The sequence below is a fragment of the Armigeres subalbatus genome, chromosome 2, assembly GCF_024139115.2.
Source record: "Armigeres subalbatus isolate Guangzhou_Male chromosome 2, GZ_Asu_2, whole genome shotgun sequence".
Classification (NCBI taxonomy): domain Eukaryota; kingdom Metazoa; phylum Arthropoda; class Insecta; order Diptera; family Culicidae; genus Armigeres; species Armigeres subalbatus.
Genome location: NC_085140.1, coordinates 56,708,709 through 56,730,462, shown reverse-complemented (window position 1 = coordinate 56,730,462; position 21,754 = coordinate 56,708,709). Strand labels below are relative to the sequence as shown.

The 21,754-nt window shown below is 41.6% G+C and overlaps 1 protein-coding gene across 2 annotated transcripts in view; it reads left to right on the top strand.

The window, feature by feature from the left end:
• The window catches only part of LOC134208682 (rab GTPase-activating protein 1-like), a 39,213-nt gene extending 19,399 nt beyond the window's left edge, over nt 1–19,814 (top strand). Inside the window, exons 3-10 of one of the 2 annotated variants that reach the window (XM_062684480.1) lie at nt 9,463–9,871; nt 9,937–10,136; nt 10,259–10,638; nt 10,696–11,655; nt 16,948–17,655; nt 17,723–17,968; nt 18,407–18,571; nt 18,639–19,814. In XM_062684480.1, the coding sequence (XP_062540464.1) occupies nt 9,463–9,871; nt 9,937–10,136; nt 10,259–10,638; nt 10,696–11,655; nt 16,948–17,655; nt 17,723–17,968; nt 18,407–18,571; nt 18,639–18,860 (3,290 nt within the window). In that variant the 3' untranslated portion in view covers nt 18,861–19,814. Of the gene's footprint in view, nt 1–9,438; nt 9,872–9,936; nt 10,137–10,258; nt 10,639–10,695; nt 11,656–16,947; nt 17,656–17,722; nt 17,969–18,406; nt 18,572–18,638 lie in introns of both variants that reach the window. The other variant, XM_062684479.1, reaches the window with a different exon arrangement.
• Nucleotides 19,815–21,754: the final 1,940 nt, after the last annotated feature.

Below are 21,754 nucleotides of genomic sequence, written 5' to 3'. Positions count from 1 at the left end.
ATTTCTAATTTGCTAATACCCTTTTTCAAAAGGTATTTTCAATTCTGATTATTTGATTAACATTGAATGCTTTATGATCCTTCAGATCCTAGTACTTTTTCAAACAAATTGTTCTAAATACAAATTGTGAGGCATGAAAGTGAGAACAAAAAATATCACGGAATGTCATGAAATTAATGTCATTTAACATGATCGCCGCCATAATGTCCATAAATTGCTGAACTTAGTTTTGTACAGCCCCTTCCTTCTCCTTAAGAAAACGCACGAAATTTCAACTTCCCAAATAGGTTTGCTTTGTCACGTTAATCGAACCTATGAAAAAATAATTACGTAATTCATAGACGATCCCCAAAGGGGGTTGGAAATTGTATATTCATGCTATTTCGACCATACACAGCTAAAACTAAGTGGAAAATCACTTTAAAAGTCCAATTTTATTTTTGACCGCTCGCTTGTATGGGGATCCCCCATAGTGGGGTCTGCCGATGACAATAGACCGCCAATTAAGGGTTGCGTACTTAGCTGGTAGTGCAGCCTGGGCACTGTTGTCCTTCTGACATCAGCTAGAGTGAGAGGGTGCGTATTATGGGGTCTGCCTAGGATGTGGTGGGGTTCGACAGTGGGCTCTGTTGAACTTCTATAAAAAGCTGCATGTGTCCCCAAGCAGGCCCTATCAAAGCGACCGTGTGCCGCTCAAAGCGCACTAGCCTAGTCCTGGTGTTGGGTGGGACTTTAAACAAATTTGACCCGACTGATCGAGCGTCTATCCACCAAGGAGGTGCGGCTCCAACAGCGTCTGTTCTGGCATCCAGCGGCTGAGTATGAAATGCTATTACCCGGTAGCTATACCTAAGATGGCAGCCCCATCCCGGTGGATAGGGAACCTTGGGCCAACAACCTACTGTTCCCGAAACATCAATTTGTTCGAGAATCCGATAATGAAAGAATACGGACTGATTTTACGGCGACGACTCTTAGCGCGAAACAACGGACACGAATAGGAACATGGAACGTTTTAACCCTAGCCCAGCAGGGTTAATTGGCACAACTTGCCAATGAGGCACGCCGCATGAAGCTTGAGATCCTGGGACTGAGAGAAGTCCGTTGGCCAAACTTTGGAGAACACAGAACGCCGTCGGGACAAGTTCTGGTATACTCTGGTTTACGAGGTGAACACGCTCCCCGGCATCACGGAGCTGGCTTCCTACTAAGCGGGCACCAGGCACACTCTGCGCTTATGAAGTGGGAACCTATAAGTGAAAGGATAATCGTTGCCAGATTTAGAACACGGATCCGAGACCTTACTATAATTCAAAGTTATGCGCCAACCGATACTGCCGATTTGCAAGACAAAGAGAACTTCTACAGTCAACTCAATGCCGACGTAGATAGAGTTCCGAAGGGTGATATCAAGATCTGTTTGGGCGACTTCAATGCGAAGATCTGATCTGACAACTCGAACCATCGCATCATGGGACGCCATTGTCTTGGAGAGATAAGCGAAAACGGTGAACTGTTCGCAGAATTCTTTGGTAATAACGACATGGTGATCGGTGGATCGCTCTTCCCAAATCGACCAGTTTACAAGGTCACGTGGGTCTCCCGTGACGGCTTTACAGAAAATCAAATCGACCACATCTGCATCAGCCGAAAATGGAAACGGAGCCTTCTTGATGTACGGAATAAACGTAGTGCCGATATCGCGTCTGATCATCACCTCCTCATCGGCGAAATACGCCTGCGCATTGCGCGGATTCGTCGGCAGGAGGAAAGAGTTGGACGACGATTCAACACACGCCGACTGGAAGATGCCACGGTGAAACGGTCCTTCGTTGAAGAACTGGAGACGCGTGCTGCAGATATTCCGGAAGGTGGCAGCGTGGAAGACCAATGGACCGCCATCAAGAATGCCTTCATCGCCACCAGCGAGAACAATCTGGGTGAACTACGCACCCAGAGAAAACAATGGATCACCGATGAGACCTGGAGGAAGATAGAGGAGCGAAGAGAAGCCAAAGCCGCGATAGAGCGATCGAAAACCAGAGGAGCAAAGTCTTAGCCCGTCAACGATACACGGCTCTTGAGAAGGAAGTAAAACGCTCATGTCGACGGGACAAGCGAGCGTGGGCAGACTCTCTGGCCGACGAAGGAGAGAGAGCCGCCGCAACCGGGGACATTCGCCTCCTCTACGATATCTCACGACGCTTAAGCGGGGCGAAGATGAATGCAACGATGCCTGTGAAAGACGCGAATGATCAGTTATTGACCGACCCAACTGACCAGCTGAAACGCTGGTTCGAGCACTTCGAACAACTTTTCAAGTGCCAACCAGGCCATCACCACCTCGGCATGATCTGCCTAGGATCCGACGTATAACACGTGTCAATACCGAAGCTCCATCACTGCTAGAGATTCAAACAGCCATCCAAAGCATGAAATCGAATAAAGCCCCAGGGGTCGACCGCATATCAGCCGAGATGCTCAAAGCTGACCCCATGACATCCGCTCAACTACTGCATCGTTTATTTCGTAATATCTGGGACACCGCAACTTTCCCGGTCGACTGGATGCAAGGTATCTTAGTGAACTGGCCATATGCGATAACTGGCGGGGCATTATGTTGCTGTGTACCGTTCTCAAAGTTCTGTGCAAAATTATCCTATCCCGGATTCAGGAGAAGATCGATGCGACTCTCCGGCGGCAGCAAGCCGGATTCCGTGCCGGAAGATCCTGTGTGGACCATATTGTCACGCTCCGCATCATTTTGGAGCAGGTCAACGAATTCCAAGAGTCCCTTTACTTGGTATTCATCGACTATGAAAAAGCTTTCGACAGTCTCAATCACGAGAATATGGGGCGCCCTGAGACGCAAGGGGTTCCTGAGAAAATCATCGGCCTCATCGAAGCACAGTACGAGGCCTTTTCGTGTAGAGTGCTGCACAATGGGGTCCTGTCCGACCCTATCCGGGTCGTAGCTGGTGTGAGGCAAGGATGTATTCTATCACCGTTACTGTTCCTCATCGTAATCGACGAAATTCTGGTAGGTGCGATTGATCGTGAACCAAACCGCGGCCTGTTATGGCAGCCTATAACCATGGAGCACCTAAACGACTTCGAATTGGCTGATGACGTTACACTCCTCGCGCAACGGCGATTTGATATGCAGAGTAAACACAACGACCTTACCGAGCGCTCCTCCTCGGCAGGTTTAGTCATCAACGTCAACAAAACCAAATCGTTGGATGTAAACACGGTGACTCCTTCCAGTTTCACAGTAGCCGGGCAACCAGTGGAGAATGTTGAAAGCTTCCAATATCTTGGTAGCCAAATGGCGTCAGACGGCGGTACCAAGATCGACATAGGCGCACGGATCAAGAAAGCAAGGGCTGCCTTTGTGAGTTTAAGAAATATCTGGAAAACAGGCAGATAAGTGAACGCACCAAAATACGAATTTTCAACTCTAACGTGAAATCTGTGCTGTTATACGCTAGCGAAACATGGTGTGTATCAGTGGAGAACACTCAACGGCTGCAGGTGTTCATTAACAGATGCCTGCGGTATATAATTCGGGCCTGGTGGCCTCACAACTGGATCTCAAACAACGAGCTCCATCGTCGTTGTCACCAGAGGCCGATAGCAACAGAAATTCGGGATCGGAAGTGGGGCTGGGTCGGCCACACTCTACGTAGGGCGGAAACGAAATCTGTAAGCAAGCATTAGACTGGAACCCAGCGGGACATCGCAGCAGAGGCAGACCCAGAGGCTCATGGCGGCGAAGCCTCAATAAAGAAATAAAAGATATCGGCCGAAATCTAACCTGGCAACAGGTTAAAGCGATAGCCGGGCATCGCTCAGGATGGAGATCTTTCAAGTCGGTCCTTTGCACCACCGGAGGTGTACAGGATCCATAAGTAAAATTCAACTTCACTTAACCCAGAATTCTCGAAATCAATCAAAAAACTACCAGCAGGAAAAATATACTCGTTTGCGCAATCATCATGTTTCACTTTAGAAGCGACAACTAACTGAGGTTTGGTTCTGTATTCATCTTCACTAAACCCAGAGTTCTCGAAATCAATCAAAAAATTACCAGCAGGAAAAATATACTCGTTGGCGCAATCATCAAGTTTCACTTAAGAAGCGACAACTCATTGAAGTTTGGGACTGAATTCAACTTCACTAAACCCAGAGTTCTCGAAATCAATCAAAAAATTACCAGCAGGAAAAATATACTCGTTGGCGCAATCATCAAGTTTCACTTAAGAAGCAACAACTCATTGAAGTTTGGTCCTGCATTCAACTTCATTTAACCCAGAATTCTCGAAATCAATCAAAAAACTACCAGCAGGAAAAATATACTCGTTGGCGCAATCATCAAGTTTCACTTTAGAAGCAACAACTAATTGAGGTTTGGTTCTGCATTCAACTTCACTAAACCCAGAGTTCTCGAAATCAATCAAAAAACTACCAGCAGGAAAAATATACTCGTTGGCGCAATCATCATGTTTCACTTTAGAAGCAACAACTCATTGAAATTTGGTTCTGCATTCAACTTCACTTAACCCAGAATTCTCGAAATCAATCAAAAAACTACCAGCAGGAAAAATATACTCGTTGGCGCAATCATCAAGTTTCACTTTAGAAGCAACAACTAACTGAGGTTTGGTTCTGCATTCAACTTCACTAAACCCAGAGTTCTCGAAATCAATCAAAAAACTACCAGCAGGAAAAATATACTCGTTGGCGCAATCATCAAGTTTCACTTTAGAAGCAACAACTAACTGAGGTTTGGTTCTGCATTCAACTTCACTAAACCCAGAGTTCTCGAAATCAATCAAAAAACTACCAGCAGGAAAAATATACTCGTTGGCGCAATCATCATGTTTCACTTTAGAAGCAACAACTCATTGAAATTTGGTTCTGCATTCAACTTCACTAAACCCAGAGTTCTCGAAATCAATCAAAAAACTACCAGCAGGAAAAATATACTCGTTGGCGCAATCATCAAGTTTCACTTAAGAAGCAACAACTCATTGAAGTTTGGTTCTGCATTCAACTTCACTAAACCCAGAGTTCTCGAAATCAATCAAAAAACTACCAGCAGGAAAAATATACTCGTTGGCGCAATCATCAAATTTCACTTTAGAAGCAACAACTAACTGAGGTTTGGTTCTGCATTCAACTTCACTAAACCCAGAGTTCTCGAAATCAATAAAAAAAAACTACCAGCAGGAAAAATATACTCGTTGGCGCAATCATCAAGTTTCACTTAAGAAGCAACAACTCATTGAAGTTTGGTTCTGCATTCAACTTCACTAAACCCAGAGTTCTCGAAATCAATCAAAAAACTACCAGCAGGAAAAATATACTCGTTGGCGCAATCATCAAGTTTCACTTAAGAAGCAACAACTCATTGAAGTTTGGTTCTGCATTCAACTTCACTAAACCCAGAGTTCTCGAAATCAATCAAAAAACTACCAGCAGGAAAAATATACTCGTTGTCGCAAACATCAAGTTTCACTTAAGAAGCAACAACTCATTGAAGTTTGGTTCTGCATTCAACTTCACTAAACCCAGAGTTCTCGAAATCAATCAAAAAACTACCAGCAGGAAAAATATACTCGTTGGCGCAATCATCAAGTTTCACTTAAGAAGCAACAACTCATTGAAGTTTGGTTCTGCATTCAACTTCACTTAACCCAGAATTCTCGAAATCAATCAAAAAACTACCAGCAGGAAAAATATACTCGTTGGCGCAATCATCAAGTTTCACTTTAGAAGCAACAACTAACTGAGGTTTGGTTCTGCATTCAACTTCACTTAACCCAGAATTCTCGAAATCAATCAAAAAACTACCAGCAGGAAAAATATACTCGTTGGCGCAATCATCATGTTTCACTTTAGAAGCAACAACTCATTGAAATTTGGTTCTGCATTCAACTTCACTTAACCCAGAATTCTCGAAATCAATCAAAAAACTACCAGCAGGAAAAATATACTCGTTGGCGCAATCATCATGTTTCACTTTAGAAGCAACAACTCATTGAGGTTTGGTTCTGCATTCAACCTCACTTAACCCAGGGTTCTCGAAATCAATCAAAAAACTACCAGCAGGAAAAATATACTCGTTGGCGCAATCATCATGTTTCACTTTAGAAGCAACAACTCATTGAAATTTGGTTCTGCATTCAACTTCACTAAACCCAGAGTTCTCGAAATCAATCAAAAAACTACCAGCAGGAAAAATATACTCGTTGGCGCAATCATCAAGTTTCACTTTAAAAGCAACAACTAACTGAGGTTTGGTTCTGCATTCAACTTCACTAAACCCAGAGTTCTCGAAATCAATCAAAAAACTACCAGCAGGAAAAATATACTCGTTGGCGCAATCATCAAGTTTCACTTAAGAAGCAACAACTCATTGAAGTTTGGTTCTGCATTCAACTTCACTTAACCCAGAGTTCTCGAAATCAATCGAAAAACTACCAGCAGGAAAAATATACTCGTTGGCGCAATCATCAAGTTTCACTTAAGAAGCAACAACTCATTGAAGTTTGGTTCTGCATTCAACTTCACTTAACTCAGAATTCTCGAAATCAATCAAAAAACTACCAGCAGGAAAAATATACTCGTTGGCGCAATCATCAAGTTTCACTTTAGAAGCAACAACTAACTGAGGTTTGGTTCTGCATTCAACTTCACTAAACCCAGAGTTCTCGAAATCGATCAAAAAACTACAAGCAGGAAAAATATACTCGTTGGCGCAATCATCATGTTTCACTTTAGAAGGAACTATTCATTGAAGTTTGGTTCTGCATTCAACTTCACTAAACCCAGAGTTCTCGAAATCAATCAAAAAACTACCAGCAGGAAAAATATACTTGTTGGCGCAAATCATCAGTTTCACTTAAGAAAGCAAACAACTCATTGAAGTTTGGTTCTGCATTCAACTTCACTTAACCATGAATTCTCGAAATCAACAAAAAACTACCAGCAGGAAAAATATACTCGTTGGCGCAATCATCAAATTTCACTTTAGAAGCAACAACTAACTGAGGTTGGGTTCTGCATTCAACTTCACTAAACCCAGAGTTCTCAAAATCAATAAAAAAAACTACCAGCAGGAAAAATATACTCGTTGGCGCAATCATCATGTTTCACTTTAGAAGCAACAACTCATTGAAATTTGGTTCTGCATTCAACTTCACTAAACCCAGAGATCTGGAAATCAATCAAAAAACTACCAGCAGGAAAAATATACTCGTTGGCGCAATCATCAAGTTTCACTTAAGAAGCAACAACTCATTGAAGTTTGGTTCTGCATTCAACTTCACAAGTTTTCGAAATCAATAAAAAAACTACCAGCAGGAAAAATATACTCGTTGGCGCAATCATCAAGTTTCACTTAAGAAGCAACAACTTATTGAGGATTGGTTCTGCATTCAACTTCACTTAACCCAGAATTCTCGAAATCAATCAAAAAACTACCAGCAGGAAAAATATACTCGTTGGCGCAATCATCATGTTTCACTTTAGAAGCAACAACTCATTGAAATTTGGTTCTGCATTCAACTTCACTTAACCCAGAATTCTCGAAATCAATCAAAAAACTACCAGCAGGAAAAATATACTCGTTGGCGCAATCATCAAGTTAAGTAGATACAGTTATCGTGAAGTTATTAATAAATATGAATTTATTCATAAATATGTACATTTATTACATTTGTTATAAAAAAAGTACTCAGTCCAGTGAGTTTAAATCGTTGATTAGAACGCAATGATATGAACGTATTAACAAGTTAGTAGCATAGCCTACATATTTAATTTATCACTATTGTCAATTTTGTTTTATAAAATTCTCTTAAATTTATTGGATATTGCTTAATTTGATTTCAATATTTCAATGCATGACTGTGATCTCAGCAGGAAAAATTTGAATTTTGTGAACCCAGCAGGAAAAAAATTAAGCTTCCGAAAGCTCTCGAGCTTCAAATGTCACATATAGATGGCGCCACCATGGAAGTCGAAAAATTTTACCCACTCGATTTTTTTTCCTGCTCGTTTAACACCAGCGTTCGAGACCCGATTTAGGAAAATTTTAAAATGGTTATATGAAAATAGCAATTGCTTCAACATTACGTTCGTTGGAGATCTTGATGATGTTTTCAATGCGTTATTATTTTCGAAGAATTCACATGTAGCTGAATTAAGGCTTAGTAAAATGCTTATCAAAGGTTTTAAGAATCAGTTAATAAACAACTTTATCAATATGAGATGCTGTAGTTGTATAACTTTGCCAAAGCTTGAACAGATGTTGCGATAAGAAATAGTACAGACATAATTCAACACAGCGCTGAATTGAATTCTTACACTGATGTTAGTTCAACTAGTCAATGTTTGTTGGGCATTTTCTTCGTATGAAAACTATGCGCTTACCTTCGATCACAGCCAACTTCGCTCAAGTATATACCTATTCTGCCGCTAACCGCAAGTCAGACTTATCTGGATATGGCGTCCATATACAGATAAGTCTGACTTGCAGTTAGCGGCAGTATTGGGGTGTAATGAAAATCAAGGCTCTTATTTCTTTTTCTGGTGATTTGGTCTTTTACAAATTGATTTTTTTTAAATCCATGATTTTCTGAGTGATTCTGCTTTTTACAACGGTCTGGTCCAATGTACATTCCAGGAAACAACAAGTTGTCGAATTCCATGGGGCACCCCCCCCCCCCTCGTTGTGTCTTTGGGAGAGAAAATCAATCTCTCCAAATTTCAGCTCAATCGCTTGTTGCGTAAACTGGCGCACTTGATGTTTGTTTGTACGTTCTACGCATAATTGTCCCATGTTACCTTTGATGAAAAATCTCAAACTCAAGTCAATTTGTCCCACTGAAAAAATGAAGTTGTTGCTTGATGATAATAGAGACTGAAAACCGTTTGAATAAGTAGTGATGCGTGTCCTGGAAAAGTGCTGCCTACGCTCATAACATCCCAAAAATGTTTGTTAAATTTTAAGATCCAATCGATTCTGAAACTAGTAGGACAAATTGACTCGAGTTTGGTTTTTTTCATCAAAGAAAACATGGGACAATTATGCGTAGAACGGCAGTATATACTCATTCGATCTGGAAATTGGTTCTGATTGCTCGATTGAGCTCTGAATTGCAAATGCGCCAGCTTATGCAACCAGCGATTGAGCTGAAATTTTGAGAGTTTGATATTCTCACTCAAAGTCACATTTCTGGGGGTGCCCCGTGGAATTCGACAACATTTTTTCTCCCCGTACTAATCTGGGCCAGTCTAATGTACATAATGAAAATTTGGTGATTAGATCTTCTAAATGATTCTGCTTCTTCATAGCAAGAACTTTACCGGCATTTTCGTATTCTAATTTGGTGCGGTCTTGTACTAACAAAACTAGCAATTTGCATATTGCAGCCCCTATAAAATCTGTCGCTCCAGCGTACATCAGTGGCAGCAACAGAGCCTTGGTCCCACAATTGTCTTTGCAAGGCTTGAAAGCTCGTACAGCTCCGACAATTGTCAACAACACCCAGCTAGGAGACAGCACACCCAACGTACAGTCACCGGAAAACCGTGTCGGACAGTCGGTGTTCTACGATTGTCTAGATGCCAGCCCCATGGTGGAGAAGAGAATGACATCGGAAACTGACGAAGATCTGTCCGATATCGATCAGGAGTGCACCATTTTTAGCGGGGTAACCTATTTGGGCGCTACCCGAATCAATGCTCCCAAGTCGGAGAAGGAAATTTTGCAGAAGGTCGCAGAAATGAACGCCAGCTCGAGTCTATCGCCACTCGGAATGAAAGTGTCCGTCAGCATACCGACCCGATCGGAGGGATTGGTTGTGTAAGTAGTTAGAAGAAAATAAAAGCTGAGTATAACGATGCTCATACTCTCATCGTCATCCACAGACTCTACGATGGTGAGACGAACACTGTTGTAGCGACTTACGAGGTTCAGCGGATTCTGTTTTTTGCTCGTGGTCCGGTTAAGACGGCCAACCAGGCGTGCTTTGCGTTCACCTGGTCCCACGGAGAATCGCAGGAAACTGCCACGCACCAGTGCCATGTCTTCAGATGTAACATCCCGGAAGCGGTCACCCAAGTTAGCGGTTGGTAGTTTGGTTGAACTGTATTTTCAATTTATTTCATGCTGTTGTTGCTTCAAACGCTTTTGGCATTCTCAACTAGGTTTGCATTGAATACAAATTATCTTTCTCATTTATTTAAACAGCTTGCTTCGCAAAAGCTTTCCAGCGCGTGCTACCGCCAAGTATTCCGGCCAGTTTGACGACTTCATTGGCGGACAGTACCGCTAACGTCATGTTGTCCTCCATTACGGCAGATAGCGCTGGCAATCCTATCCAGTCGGCCATGTATGAGTTTAGCATTTCACTGGAGATCAAAGAAAAGGACAAAAATAGCTACACGACTGTACCACGGGATGCGAAGTCAAGCTTCCGGCTACGGTGCAACACCGATAAGGAAGTCTGCATAGTCGTGAAGCAAATTCCTTCAGATCAGTATCCTCCCTTGTATATTGAGCGCTGCTTTGGAGTTCTTTTAAGTCCTGGAAAGATTGTACGGCAAGCCGATATGCAGCTATTGGATATGGTAAATTTCAAAATAGTATTTTTTGTGGTTGAATAAACAACGATTACCATCTTCTAGGTTACAATGGGTTACATCAACACAGATGCAGTCGCAGTGCCACCGGCAGCGAACCCGATGACCGCATCGATAACATCATTAGCAGCCGCAGTAAATTACTCTCAGTTACCGTACCAGATCCGTGCAGAGTGGAAGGCCAACGATAAGGCATTTGAACAACTCAATACGGAGACGCAAAAAAAGTCCCTGACCGTTGCGGTCGATCTAGTCATTAAGGGTATCCAGGAACCCGTACGGTTCGTAATCGAAACGTCCGTTATGATTCTGTCGCAAAGCGAACTAAGGATCATGCATAATCTCTTCACCAACAAACGGCTTCTTGTAATGCATTATTATTTGACGTTGAGAGAAAGCGGCGAAGGCAATTGGAAGGTGGAATCTATCGATCATTCAGATGAAATCGTCGAACCAACGCCTCCGGCGTCGCTGTCGTTGAATTTGAATTTCAAAACATGGACGTTCAAAACGTCCGCCAGTGTGCAATCGATGGAGTTCGACGACTCCAGTCCGGATTACAGCTCGGATGGCGATGAACCGCTCCTGAGCGGAACGGGTGAAGTTTCCAAGGAATGTTCCACGGCACTGCTGGAAGATTGGAACGAAATCTTGATCGAATGGGACCGTGACAACTTAGATAGACGGCCGAAAAATCTAGCGAACTTGGTTCGCAGCGGTATACCGGACATACTGCGTGGGACAATTTGGCAAAAGCTGGCCAATGTGGAAAACAAAGTCGATATGGCCGATTCCTATCGTATATTGATTACCAAAGAAACGAGCTGCGAAAATGTGATTCAGCGGGACATCAATAGGACATTTCCGGCACATAGGTACTTTAAGGATACCGGTGGAATGGGGCAGGACAGTCTGTATAAAGTGTCAAAAGCGTATGCGGTATACGATACGGAGGTTGGCTACTGCCAAGGACTGAGCTACATAGCGGCCAGCTTGTTGCTTCATGTGAGTATGACTTTTTTTCTCGTTCCATTCTTTTATAAGACTCCCAAACTGATGTATAACTCGAGTTTCGACTTTTGGAATAGTTTTTTTTCTAATTCCCTCTTAATATTACGTTATATATTAAACGAATGGGGCGGTAAGACGGCGCGGCCACAAAGCAAGACCATGCTGAGGGTGGCTGGACTCGATTCCCGGTGCCGGTCTAGCCAATTTTCGGATTGGAAATTGACTCGATTTCCCTGGGCATCGTGTTAACCTCATGATATACGCATGCAAAAATGGTAATTTGGCTTAGAAACCTCGCAGTGAATAACTGTGTAAGTGCTTAATGAACACTAAGCTGTGAGGCGGCTCTGTCCCAGTGTGGGTATGTAATGCCAATAAGAAGATGAAGATTAAACGTTAATGAATGACATCGAATAGTATTATGTTGCAGTTTTTAAATACGAGCTGTAGGGTTAGGCGGGGCAAATGAGGTAAGATGAGTTAGGGCATCGTATACATTAAGTGGAGATTATGACTTTCTAGGAGAAATAATTTGGTTCTAGTAGTCACTCAATTTGATCATAAAATTTTATTTTGGTGGAGCATAAGGTAAAATATTTTTCAGCATTGTTTCTTATGCGAAACACACTTTCTTTAAAACGTGTAATCTCGTCGAACAATCTAAAATTTTAACATTTTTAGTAATATAGTGAAAGTAATAAAGTATTATAAGTAATGTAGGCAATGTTGTACTAACTGCATTGAAATAGATAAATTTGATCGAAAATTAGACATTCTAACACGAACTTACAAATGGGGCAAGATGGGGCACATAATTCGTATTCAAAACATATTTTTCATTGCTGATGTAATCATTTGAGGTTACTTTTGAGCATAATGATGTTATATTTGTTAATTAAAAATGCATATTTTTGTCTTTAAAAAGCAATACTCGGACGGTTTGTTTTCATAAGAAATTACAGACATTTTTAAATGTAGTGCCATTTCCTAATCCGAGGCTTTAAAATCCTTTTTTATTCAATAAGGTACCCCGAGGCAAGTGGGACCTAAAAAACGTTAGTTTAGCAAAATTGTTAATGCATACTTAGAAAACAGGGCACTTCCGGACATTCACCAAGGATACATCATTATTTGCTTCCATTGGTGAAGTGTAGACGTGTTAAAGCCATTTATTCAGTTACAAAAAATATTGGTAGTGACAGAAATAAATTTAGCTGTGGGACCCACTTACCCCTTAAAACGGGGCAAGTGGGACCTATTCTGCTCTATATTGCCGAACGAAACTAATTTGAAGAATGTAGATATAATGTTCATGTCATTCCTGAGTCGTAGTGTTGCAGATCAAGGATGGAGGTTTATTGCTTGTTAGACTTTTGTTTTTGCAACAAGAAAGGGATTACAATTAGCAGATATAAAAACAAGACAACAGCCGGTTTACTGTTTAATTGCGGCTGTTGCCTGGCTTTCCATTAGCTTCCTTTCTTACCAAATGTGTTAGATGGGAAGGATAAGCACATCTTTGTTCACTTTCCGAATGAATGTTTCTCTGTATAGAACACAAATTATTAAATAAATTAGAACTTCAAAAGGTAAGTTTTTATTCAGGCGATGTGCAGTGTTGTAAATTTAGAACGAAATGGCCAATTCATGTGTTGAGCACTTTATTTATCTGAAAACCTGTAAATCTGATACGAAGTTAGAAAATAACAAAACAGAAGACCAAACCTGTTGATCTATTGTAGAATAAATAGTTTATTTATAGGTTAACATCGAAACCAACGATATCATCTGCATTTGATTCAGTCCATATGATATATGAGTGTCGATGTTATTTTTCACTAGACAACAATCTAAAAACAGGTAAAATGTCTCAATCGAAAATGTTGTTCAAATATGTCCCACTTTCCCCATGTATGTTAAAACTTAAAGGCAAGTGATAATTGCAGATTTTGTCTTAAATCAAAACTTTTAAATAATTTACAATGTCACAAAATTATTTAATTGCTCAAAATATTCACTTTCTACATCAATGATGAATTTAGAAACGAATATTTCGTTGGAAATCAATCAAATTAAAATAAAGGGAATAGCTTTTCGCGGTAGTTTAAAGTCATGATTAAGCAATACCATTAGTATGGTTCCGCAAATGGTTTTGATTTCAAATATTTTTGTGTCAGGTGAATTCGTTGATAGTTCTGCTTCATCTTTCTAGAACATTGTTACCATTAAAAACGTTCACCGATTAATTGGCAGCCAAAGTACCCACTTACCCCGTATTTTCACTTGCCCCGGGGTACCTTAACATGATTGACATTAAACTCATCTATCTGTGTGTAATTTATTATTGTGAATAAAAACAATAATAATTGCAGAATTTAAAGGTGACCCATCTTGCCCCGCTGTTTGACCCATCTTGCCCCGGCATTTTTGATTGACAGTAGACTTCTACTTTAATGACTCAAAATGAAATAAAAAGTAGAATTTTTGTTATTTCATACCGCTGGCTTACAGATTATGAGCTATTCTTATAGATCCACGTTGAAAGATACATTGAAATGTTTCTATTTTGAGGCATTGAGGATTCGCCTTAGGTGACCCATCTTGCCCCATCCTACCATACTATCTATAGCGGCGATAGCGGCAAAGCAGAACGTAGAGTTTAATTATAATGAACGGGAAGTAGATGCAGCAAGATTTTCCATGGAAGCCGAAAAGTAGCCGAAGCTGCGTGTTAATGATGCGTTTTACAATAGCCCTACAAAGAGCGTTCAATACAAGATGAAGATAGTCACCGGAAGAGACGAGCCAGCCGGCTGAAATTCTTTTTCATAAAGAAATAAAAATACCTAGTATTCGGAGAGGAGAAAGTTTCTCGTCCTGTCTTGGTCCAGAAAATTCTCATTCGGTTACCAATAGTAACGCTTTGTTACTTTTTGTTACTTTGTTACTTTGTCAAGCAGTTTGACCAACATTGACTCCACCTCTCGTTTATTCCAACATCCATCAAGTTTCATTAACAGCGACACGAACAATCAATTTATTCGACCAACAATATCACACACGAACGACCGAAGCGCCAACTTGAGCACCAACCATTAACAAATATATGGGGGTTTGTGCAACTTTACTACAAATGCTCAAACATGTTCGGCGAACCTTGACTCCACCCCCGACAACTCAATCCAAAATCAAAGCGTTTTAATTTTGTCCAACCGAGCCGCCATCTGTCAAATGGTTGTTCGAATAACTTCACACACGTTCCAACAAAGCAGCAACCGAAGCGTTTTCATGGGGGTGGTGCCAATGTTCGTTAAACTGCTTGACTGGTGTGTACGTTGCATAATACACCTTCGCTGCGCGACTATCCCCCGTGATGAATTTACGAAACAACCAAAACCCTCGTCGGTTGCCGGATTCGCAGCCTATGCGGTGGCGTATTGGGGTGCGCGCTTTACTGTCACGGCTGCCTGATGACGATTGACAACATGTTCTTCTCGGAGTCATTCCTTCAACGTTACACGGATAAATGGCAACTGAACAATGTAACGATCATTAGATAAACATGACATGGACTAAACAGACACAATGGACTCACGACGAGATGGACCAGCAACGATCGTGAATTCAAATGGTAAGGCACGGTAATGTCTGCAAGTTGAACAAGGCTAATACGGACTGAATTAATGAAGCCGAGTATGAAATGCGACGGACGACGGAATGGAGGAGAAAAGCTTCCCTGGGAAGCTTACCAGACTGATTAAAGCAACGGTGGGTGGTGTGCAAAACTGTGTGAAGATTTCGGGCGAACGCGAACGTTCGAATCGCGCCGGGGACTAATACAAGGTGATGGACTTTCGTGCCTGTTGTTCAACATTGCGCTAGAAGGTGTCATGCGGAGAGCCGGGTGTAACAGCCGGGGTACGATTTTCAACAGATCCAGTCAATTTATTTGTTTCGCGGATGACATGGACATTATCGGCCAAACATTTGCAAAGGTGGCAAACTGTACACCCGTCTGAAACGTGAAGCAACAAAAGTTGGACTGGTGGTGAATGCATCGAAAACAAAGTACATGCTTGTGGGCGGAACCGAGCGTGACAGGGCCCGCCTGGGAAGCAGTTTACGATAGACGGGGATATTCAAGGTGGTTGAGGAATTCGTCTACCTTGGATCCTTGATAACGGCTGATAACAATGTTAGTCGTGAAATACGAAGGCTGTGGAAGTCGGGCCTACTGTGGGCTCCAGAAGAATATGCGGTCAAAAAAGATTCGCCACCGCACCAAATGTGTCATGTACAAGACGCTTATAAGACCGGTTGTCCTCTACGGACATGGAACATGGACAATGCTCGAGGAGGACTTGCAAGCACTCGGAGTATTCGAGAGACGGGAGCTTAGGACCATCTTTGATGGTGTGCAAGAAGACGGTGGGCGGCGGCGAAGAATGAACCACAAGCTCGCCCAGCTCTACGGCGAACCCAGTATCCAGAAGGTAGCTAAAGCCGGAAGTGTACGATGGGCAGGACATGTTGCAAGAATGCCGGACAACAACCCTGCAAGGATGGTGTTCGCTTCCAATCCGGCAGGTACCAGACGGCGTGGAGCACAGCGAGCAAGGTGGGCAGACCAGAGGCAAAACGACTTGGCGAACGTGGGGCGCATTCGAGGATGGAGAGTTGCGGCCTCGAACCGTGTATTGTGGCGTCAAATTGTTGATTCTGTGTTATCTGTTTAGATGTTAACTAAATAAATGAAAATAAATGAAATGCGATGATAGACGATTTGCGATCGCGGGTTGACACTTGTCTGTCTGGATGCTGGATGAAAATATACTCTTCTTGGCGATATTTCGTTTATTACCTGTTGATTTTGACAAACGACCAGCGATTGAAGAGGAAACTTCGGTAAGGCCACACACTGCCTCGGCTTCCGGATCCAGCGGGATCGACGTAGTGGCAAGCATTCATTGAGATTGATAGTTTGACATTTTGGTATGACGAATGCGAATACAGTAGTAGCTCCAGCGGATGAATAAAAAAAAGTAGTAAGCCAATTTTCAATGAACTCTGGGAGACCGCACTAGTAAGCTGTCAAGCGTATCGTCCTAAATGTATGGAACGGCAATCCAGAAAGTGGGATACACACGGAAGTAGAATAGAGAACTGACCGAATACAGCAATAACGATTGGGAAACCGAACCCGTAGTTTTTATTTCGATAGACTCTCCAAATCGCGTGTAACGGATCAAACAGTAATATTATATTTATTTGAATTTTATTTTCCAGATGCCTGAGGAGGAGGCTTTTTGCGTCCTGGTAGCTTTGATGTACAACTACGGGCTCCGAGACATGTATAAAATGGGCTTCGAGTCACTACATCTGCGTCTTTATCAGTTGAATCGATTAATGAAAGACCATCTGCCGGATTTGTACGAGCACTTTCTTAACACAGGCGTTGAAACGCATATGTTTGCCCAGCAATGGTTCCTGAGCCTGTTCACGGCACGCTTTCCGTTGTATTTTGCGTTCTCCATTTTGGATGCGTTCTTTCTGGATGGGGTTCCAGTGCTATTCCAGGTTGCATTAACGTTGCTCTCGGTGTGCAAGAAAGATCTCCTGGAACTAGATTTCGAAGGAATATTGAAGTACTTCCGCGTAACACTACCCAAGAAATGCCGAAGCGAGAATCAAGCCAAAAAGTTGATGAAGCTCGCGTTTGACTGCAAGGTGAAGAAGTTGAAGAAATACGAACTGGAGTACCTCGCCAAGAAGGAGGAAAATGAGCGCAAAGAACGAGAGATGAAGCAGTACGAACAACGCTTCCACGAGGAGAGGGCCAAGCTGCAGCTGGAGATTGTAACGCTGAATGAGAAATTGGAGGCCCAGGCAAAGGTGGACAAGAAGAACAATGGAATTATTGGTGACTATAAGCAGATTATCCAACGGCAAGAGCACGAGAACAATGAACTTCATCAAATGTTGGAGGATTTGACGGTAAGTGACTTTATAATCACGTCAGGCGATGAACAACTAGGTACAATGAAACACGTTCGTATTTCAGAAAACCGTATCTGGCTGTTCAAAGTGTTCGTCCAATATTCCGAAGTCATCACCATTGCATAAATCGTACGGTAAGAACTTGCAGCACGCCAACAACGAGAATAACAATGATCAAACCGTGCAGCAGACGGAAAGTAATCTCGGTCCGTTGGATCCGTTGCTGATAGCGAAACAACGGATATTAGAACTGGAGCAAGAGCTGGCCCAAACGAAGCTGGCCCAAGTGGAAGCGGAATGTAAAAATCAGGTTAGTTGTTTTGCGAGTTAAGAACTTTTGAGTTATTGCGAGATAAGGTTTTTTGTGTTTAATTAAATTGCAACCAGTATCCTGTACCACATATGTTATAATGTTAACCGGCGGGGACTCGCACTGCTGTAAAAAGTATAACACGCTCGAAAAAAGCACGCTTGTTAAATTCAATACGAGCGAGACTGCGTGCCACGACCATGCGAGCTCCAGAAGTTTAAGGTTAAATGAAAGGTTGTTGACATATGATTCACAAAAGGCTAGAATCATAAAATTCCATCGAGTCATGCAAATATCTAAATTAGGAACTTAACATCTTTGATCATTTGTTTGATGTATCATATGAATCCAAAAAGTACACCAATTTCAAAATTGAGTTCTATCAAGACCATGCAAGTCCTAATGTTTGTATCATTTATATGTAAATCATTCTTCTAGGATCTTCATCATCAACTAACCGCCACTTTGACAGAGCTTCAAACCAATCGCAGCAGTTGGCAGCCATGGTTTTCGAAAACATTGAACTCCATTCAGGAGAAAGTAGTAACAAAGCGTGATGTCAACGCTCCCATGCCTACATTTCAGTCTTACACTGATTCAAGTGTGAGTATTCCCGCTATTTTTCCATTGATAGGAACATTTTAATCGAACTTGTGTTTCACTGAAACAGGTAAAACACCGTGAACATTCCCATACCCTGCCGACGCAAACACAGCTACGAAACAAAATGAACCAACGCCATAGCCTAGGTTTTGAAGCGGCATGTGGCGACGATCTCGTTCGTCCGGTTAATACCGGAAGCAGCAGCGGCGGTGGTGATAGCAGAGGATCAGGTAATAAAGAGCACCACATATTAAGGGATTCTGCACAAAGGTGTAACAGCCTTAAGTAAATTTAAAAACATAAAAATCCAGCCAGCAGGTAGTCGAGGACCAGACACTGCATCACTCTCACAAAAGTTATTATTCTCCACTGAAGAAAACCATATTTAAAAACACCCATGACTATTTTAAAAGCAACCAAAATATACCCATAGTCAGCAGAGCAGAACGTTGGAGAAAAGCATGATATATAGGCAATTTATTAGCCTGTTCAAAGTGATATCCGAATTTTTCACAGACCTTTTTTTGGTGCTTGATTATACCTGCGGTTTATGCTTAACTTAAACACGCGATGCTTAGCGACATAAGATCAACCTTAATCAATAGGTTTTTTTCCGTACTGTGTTATTATTCTCTATAGGTACCTATCTTAGATTTTACTCACATTTATTTGGTTATCTCTCTGTTCCCAAAAGAACAGAATACCTGTGTTATTGGATAAATTGACCTGGAAATAGCAATTTTTTGTATTGCATGGGCTTAGAATCGATCATTTATATTCTTTAAAATTCGAGCCAGTTTGCGACAAAAGCAAAGAGAAAGTCATGCTTCATTACAAAAAAAAACAATGCATTTTTCACACCAATCAACTACTGTAACAGACGATTAATACATTTTTATTAGAAACACTAGATCAAGAATTCATAAATCAAGTACCGTTTGGACTTATTACATAAGCCATATTAAATATTTAATAACCGGTAATCATTTTGTTTTCTATCCTTGTCACTGCAATATGAATGCATCCCAGCCTTTCAACTTATGTAGAATGAATCAAAAATAGTAGTAAAATCGTGAGTCCGCCTTGCTCGGGCGATGTTGTAATGATCGCATTAGCTGTTGCGGTTCCAACAGAATTGTAATTGCCCGGAGTTATCTTTGTTTGTCATATAACCCTACCAATGTATGCAGAACTTATCGAAAAACAGCTGAAATATAAATTATGGTCAAAATTCGATTCTCAATACTTTTAATTCATAGGGTAGTTTGCTTGTGAAAGAAATGTCCTTGAATATTAATTTACTTGTGTCACAAAATGGCGCACAAATTAAGCGTCACATCTGTAGTAGTGCAGAAATTTATTACTTGTAACACGATGTTAAATTTTAATAAATTTAAAACAAAATAACGTCATTAGATTACTATTTGAAACCAAATAGGGTCACAAGATTCTACTCCACTTCCCTCCACGGCCTTACTGTTGAAGTCAAAATACGTATCTGTTAAAGGTTAAAGGTAAAATAAAGTGGTAGAATTAAATGAAATTGTACAAACTCGTCTCGTCTCATGGCAAGAAAACTCAAAATCTCAAAACTTATGGACGATTCAAATCAAGCGTGAGTTGAAACGCATCAAATCAGTACCTGTGAAGTGTACAAAAAATGTGTGTGTGAACAAAAAATTGCCCCCAAATTGGTTTTAAACTCATTTCGGACCAAAATGATTTTTTGGAAAATGTGTGAAACGAAACGATTTGGCATGAAAAACTCATCATGCATTCCTTTTAGTTTGAAAACGAGGTTGCTCGCTCAGGAGCACTCTATGATTGAGATTTGTGATTGATTTTACCAACACTGATGACAAGATCGGGTAACCAACGCCAGTGGGAATTTTGGTCGTATGGTGCAAATCTGATCGAACGTCTTTCCTCCAAGGAGGTGCAGCTCTCAGCAGCAACTGGCCCATTTAGGGGCTGCTGATCTTCGAACGAGTGCCAGCGAGGGTCTAGGGTCCTCCGGGAGTACAAGGGGGTATGGTGTCAGGCTCTACAAGCCAGCTTAAAAAAACTAAGCAATGAAAAGTTAGCATTATATTCACATTATTATTACGATGAATGATTAATAATAAGGGGTGTTTCAAATATGACGTCCACTACATTTTGGGATTTCTAGAACCCCCCCACCTCCACTCTCTGTCACGCTTTTTTGTATTGAAATTCTCACGTCCGAATGTGTGAGTGGCGATAAAAGGAAAACAAACACTTCTAGATGGTGCAACTCAGCATAGATTGGGTAAAATTGAGTATATTTCCATATATTTTTTGGCTCTTTTGAAATCATTGTGATGGCCTGATCATTTTTGAGGTTATGAGCAGAAGGAAAACAAACATGTTTTTACACATGACGAATTGCACATTAGTGTGCGAGCGCTAAACGTCACTCATCTCTATACCTAGTACATGTAGTGTCACAACATCTTAGACCCCCTCCCCCCTAAAACCTGTGACATCATTTTGTACGACCCCTAATGTAAAGAGCTATACAACTTAGAGGGCGAATATAACTCTTTGCGCGCGCAATGCTTTAGCTGCTACATTCGTCGAACCGAGGAGAACATCAAGGACAATCCAAACACTTTTTGGTCATTTGTTAGAAGTCGGAAGCAGATGAATGGAATTTCTCAGCGTGTCTGCTTACAATGGAGTTACAGCTGAAACGTCACTCGATTTGGCAAATTTGTTCTCGTCCTTCTTTCGGAGCGTGTTAAGTCAAAACTGATAACCTCCGTCTGAAGCGTATTTAGACACTTTCCCGCGATATGACTTCAACGTTACGCTAAATGGGACTGGGTCGGCCACACTCAACGTAGGGGCGGAAACGAAATCTGTAAACAACCATTAGACTGGAACCTAGTGAGACATCGCAGCAGAGGCAGATACAGAGGCTCATGGCGGCGAAGCCTCAATAAAGAAATAAAGGAAGTCGACCGAAATCTAACCTGGCAACAGGTTAAAGCGATAGCTTGACATCGCTCAGGATAGAGATCTTTCAAGTCGGCCCTTTGCACCACCGAAGGTGTACAGGATCCATAAGTAAGTTACGCTATTCAGTTTTTAACAGATGATGGGCTGAGAAAGCTTCAACAGGTGGACAATTCTAAAAGCATCGGACCTGATCGACTTTCA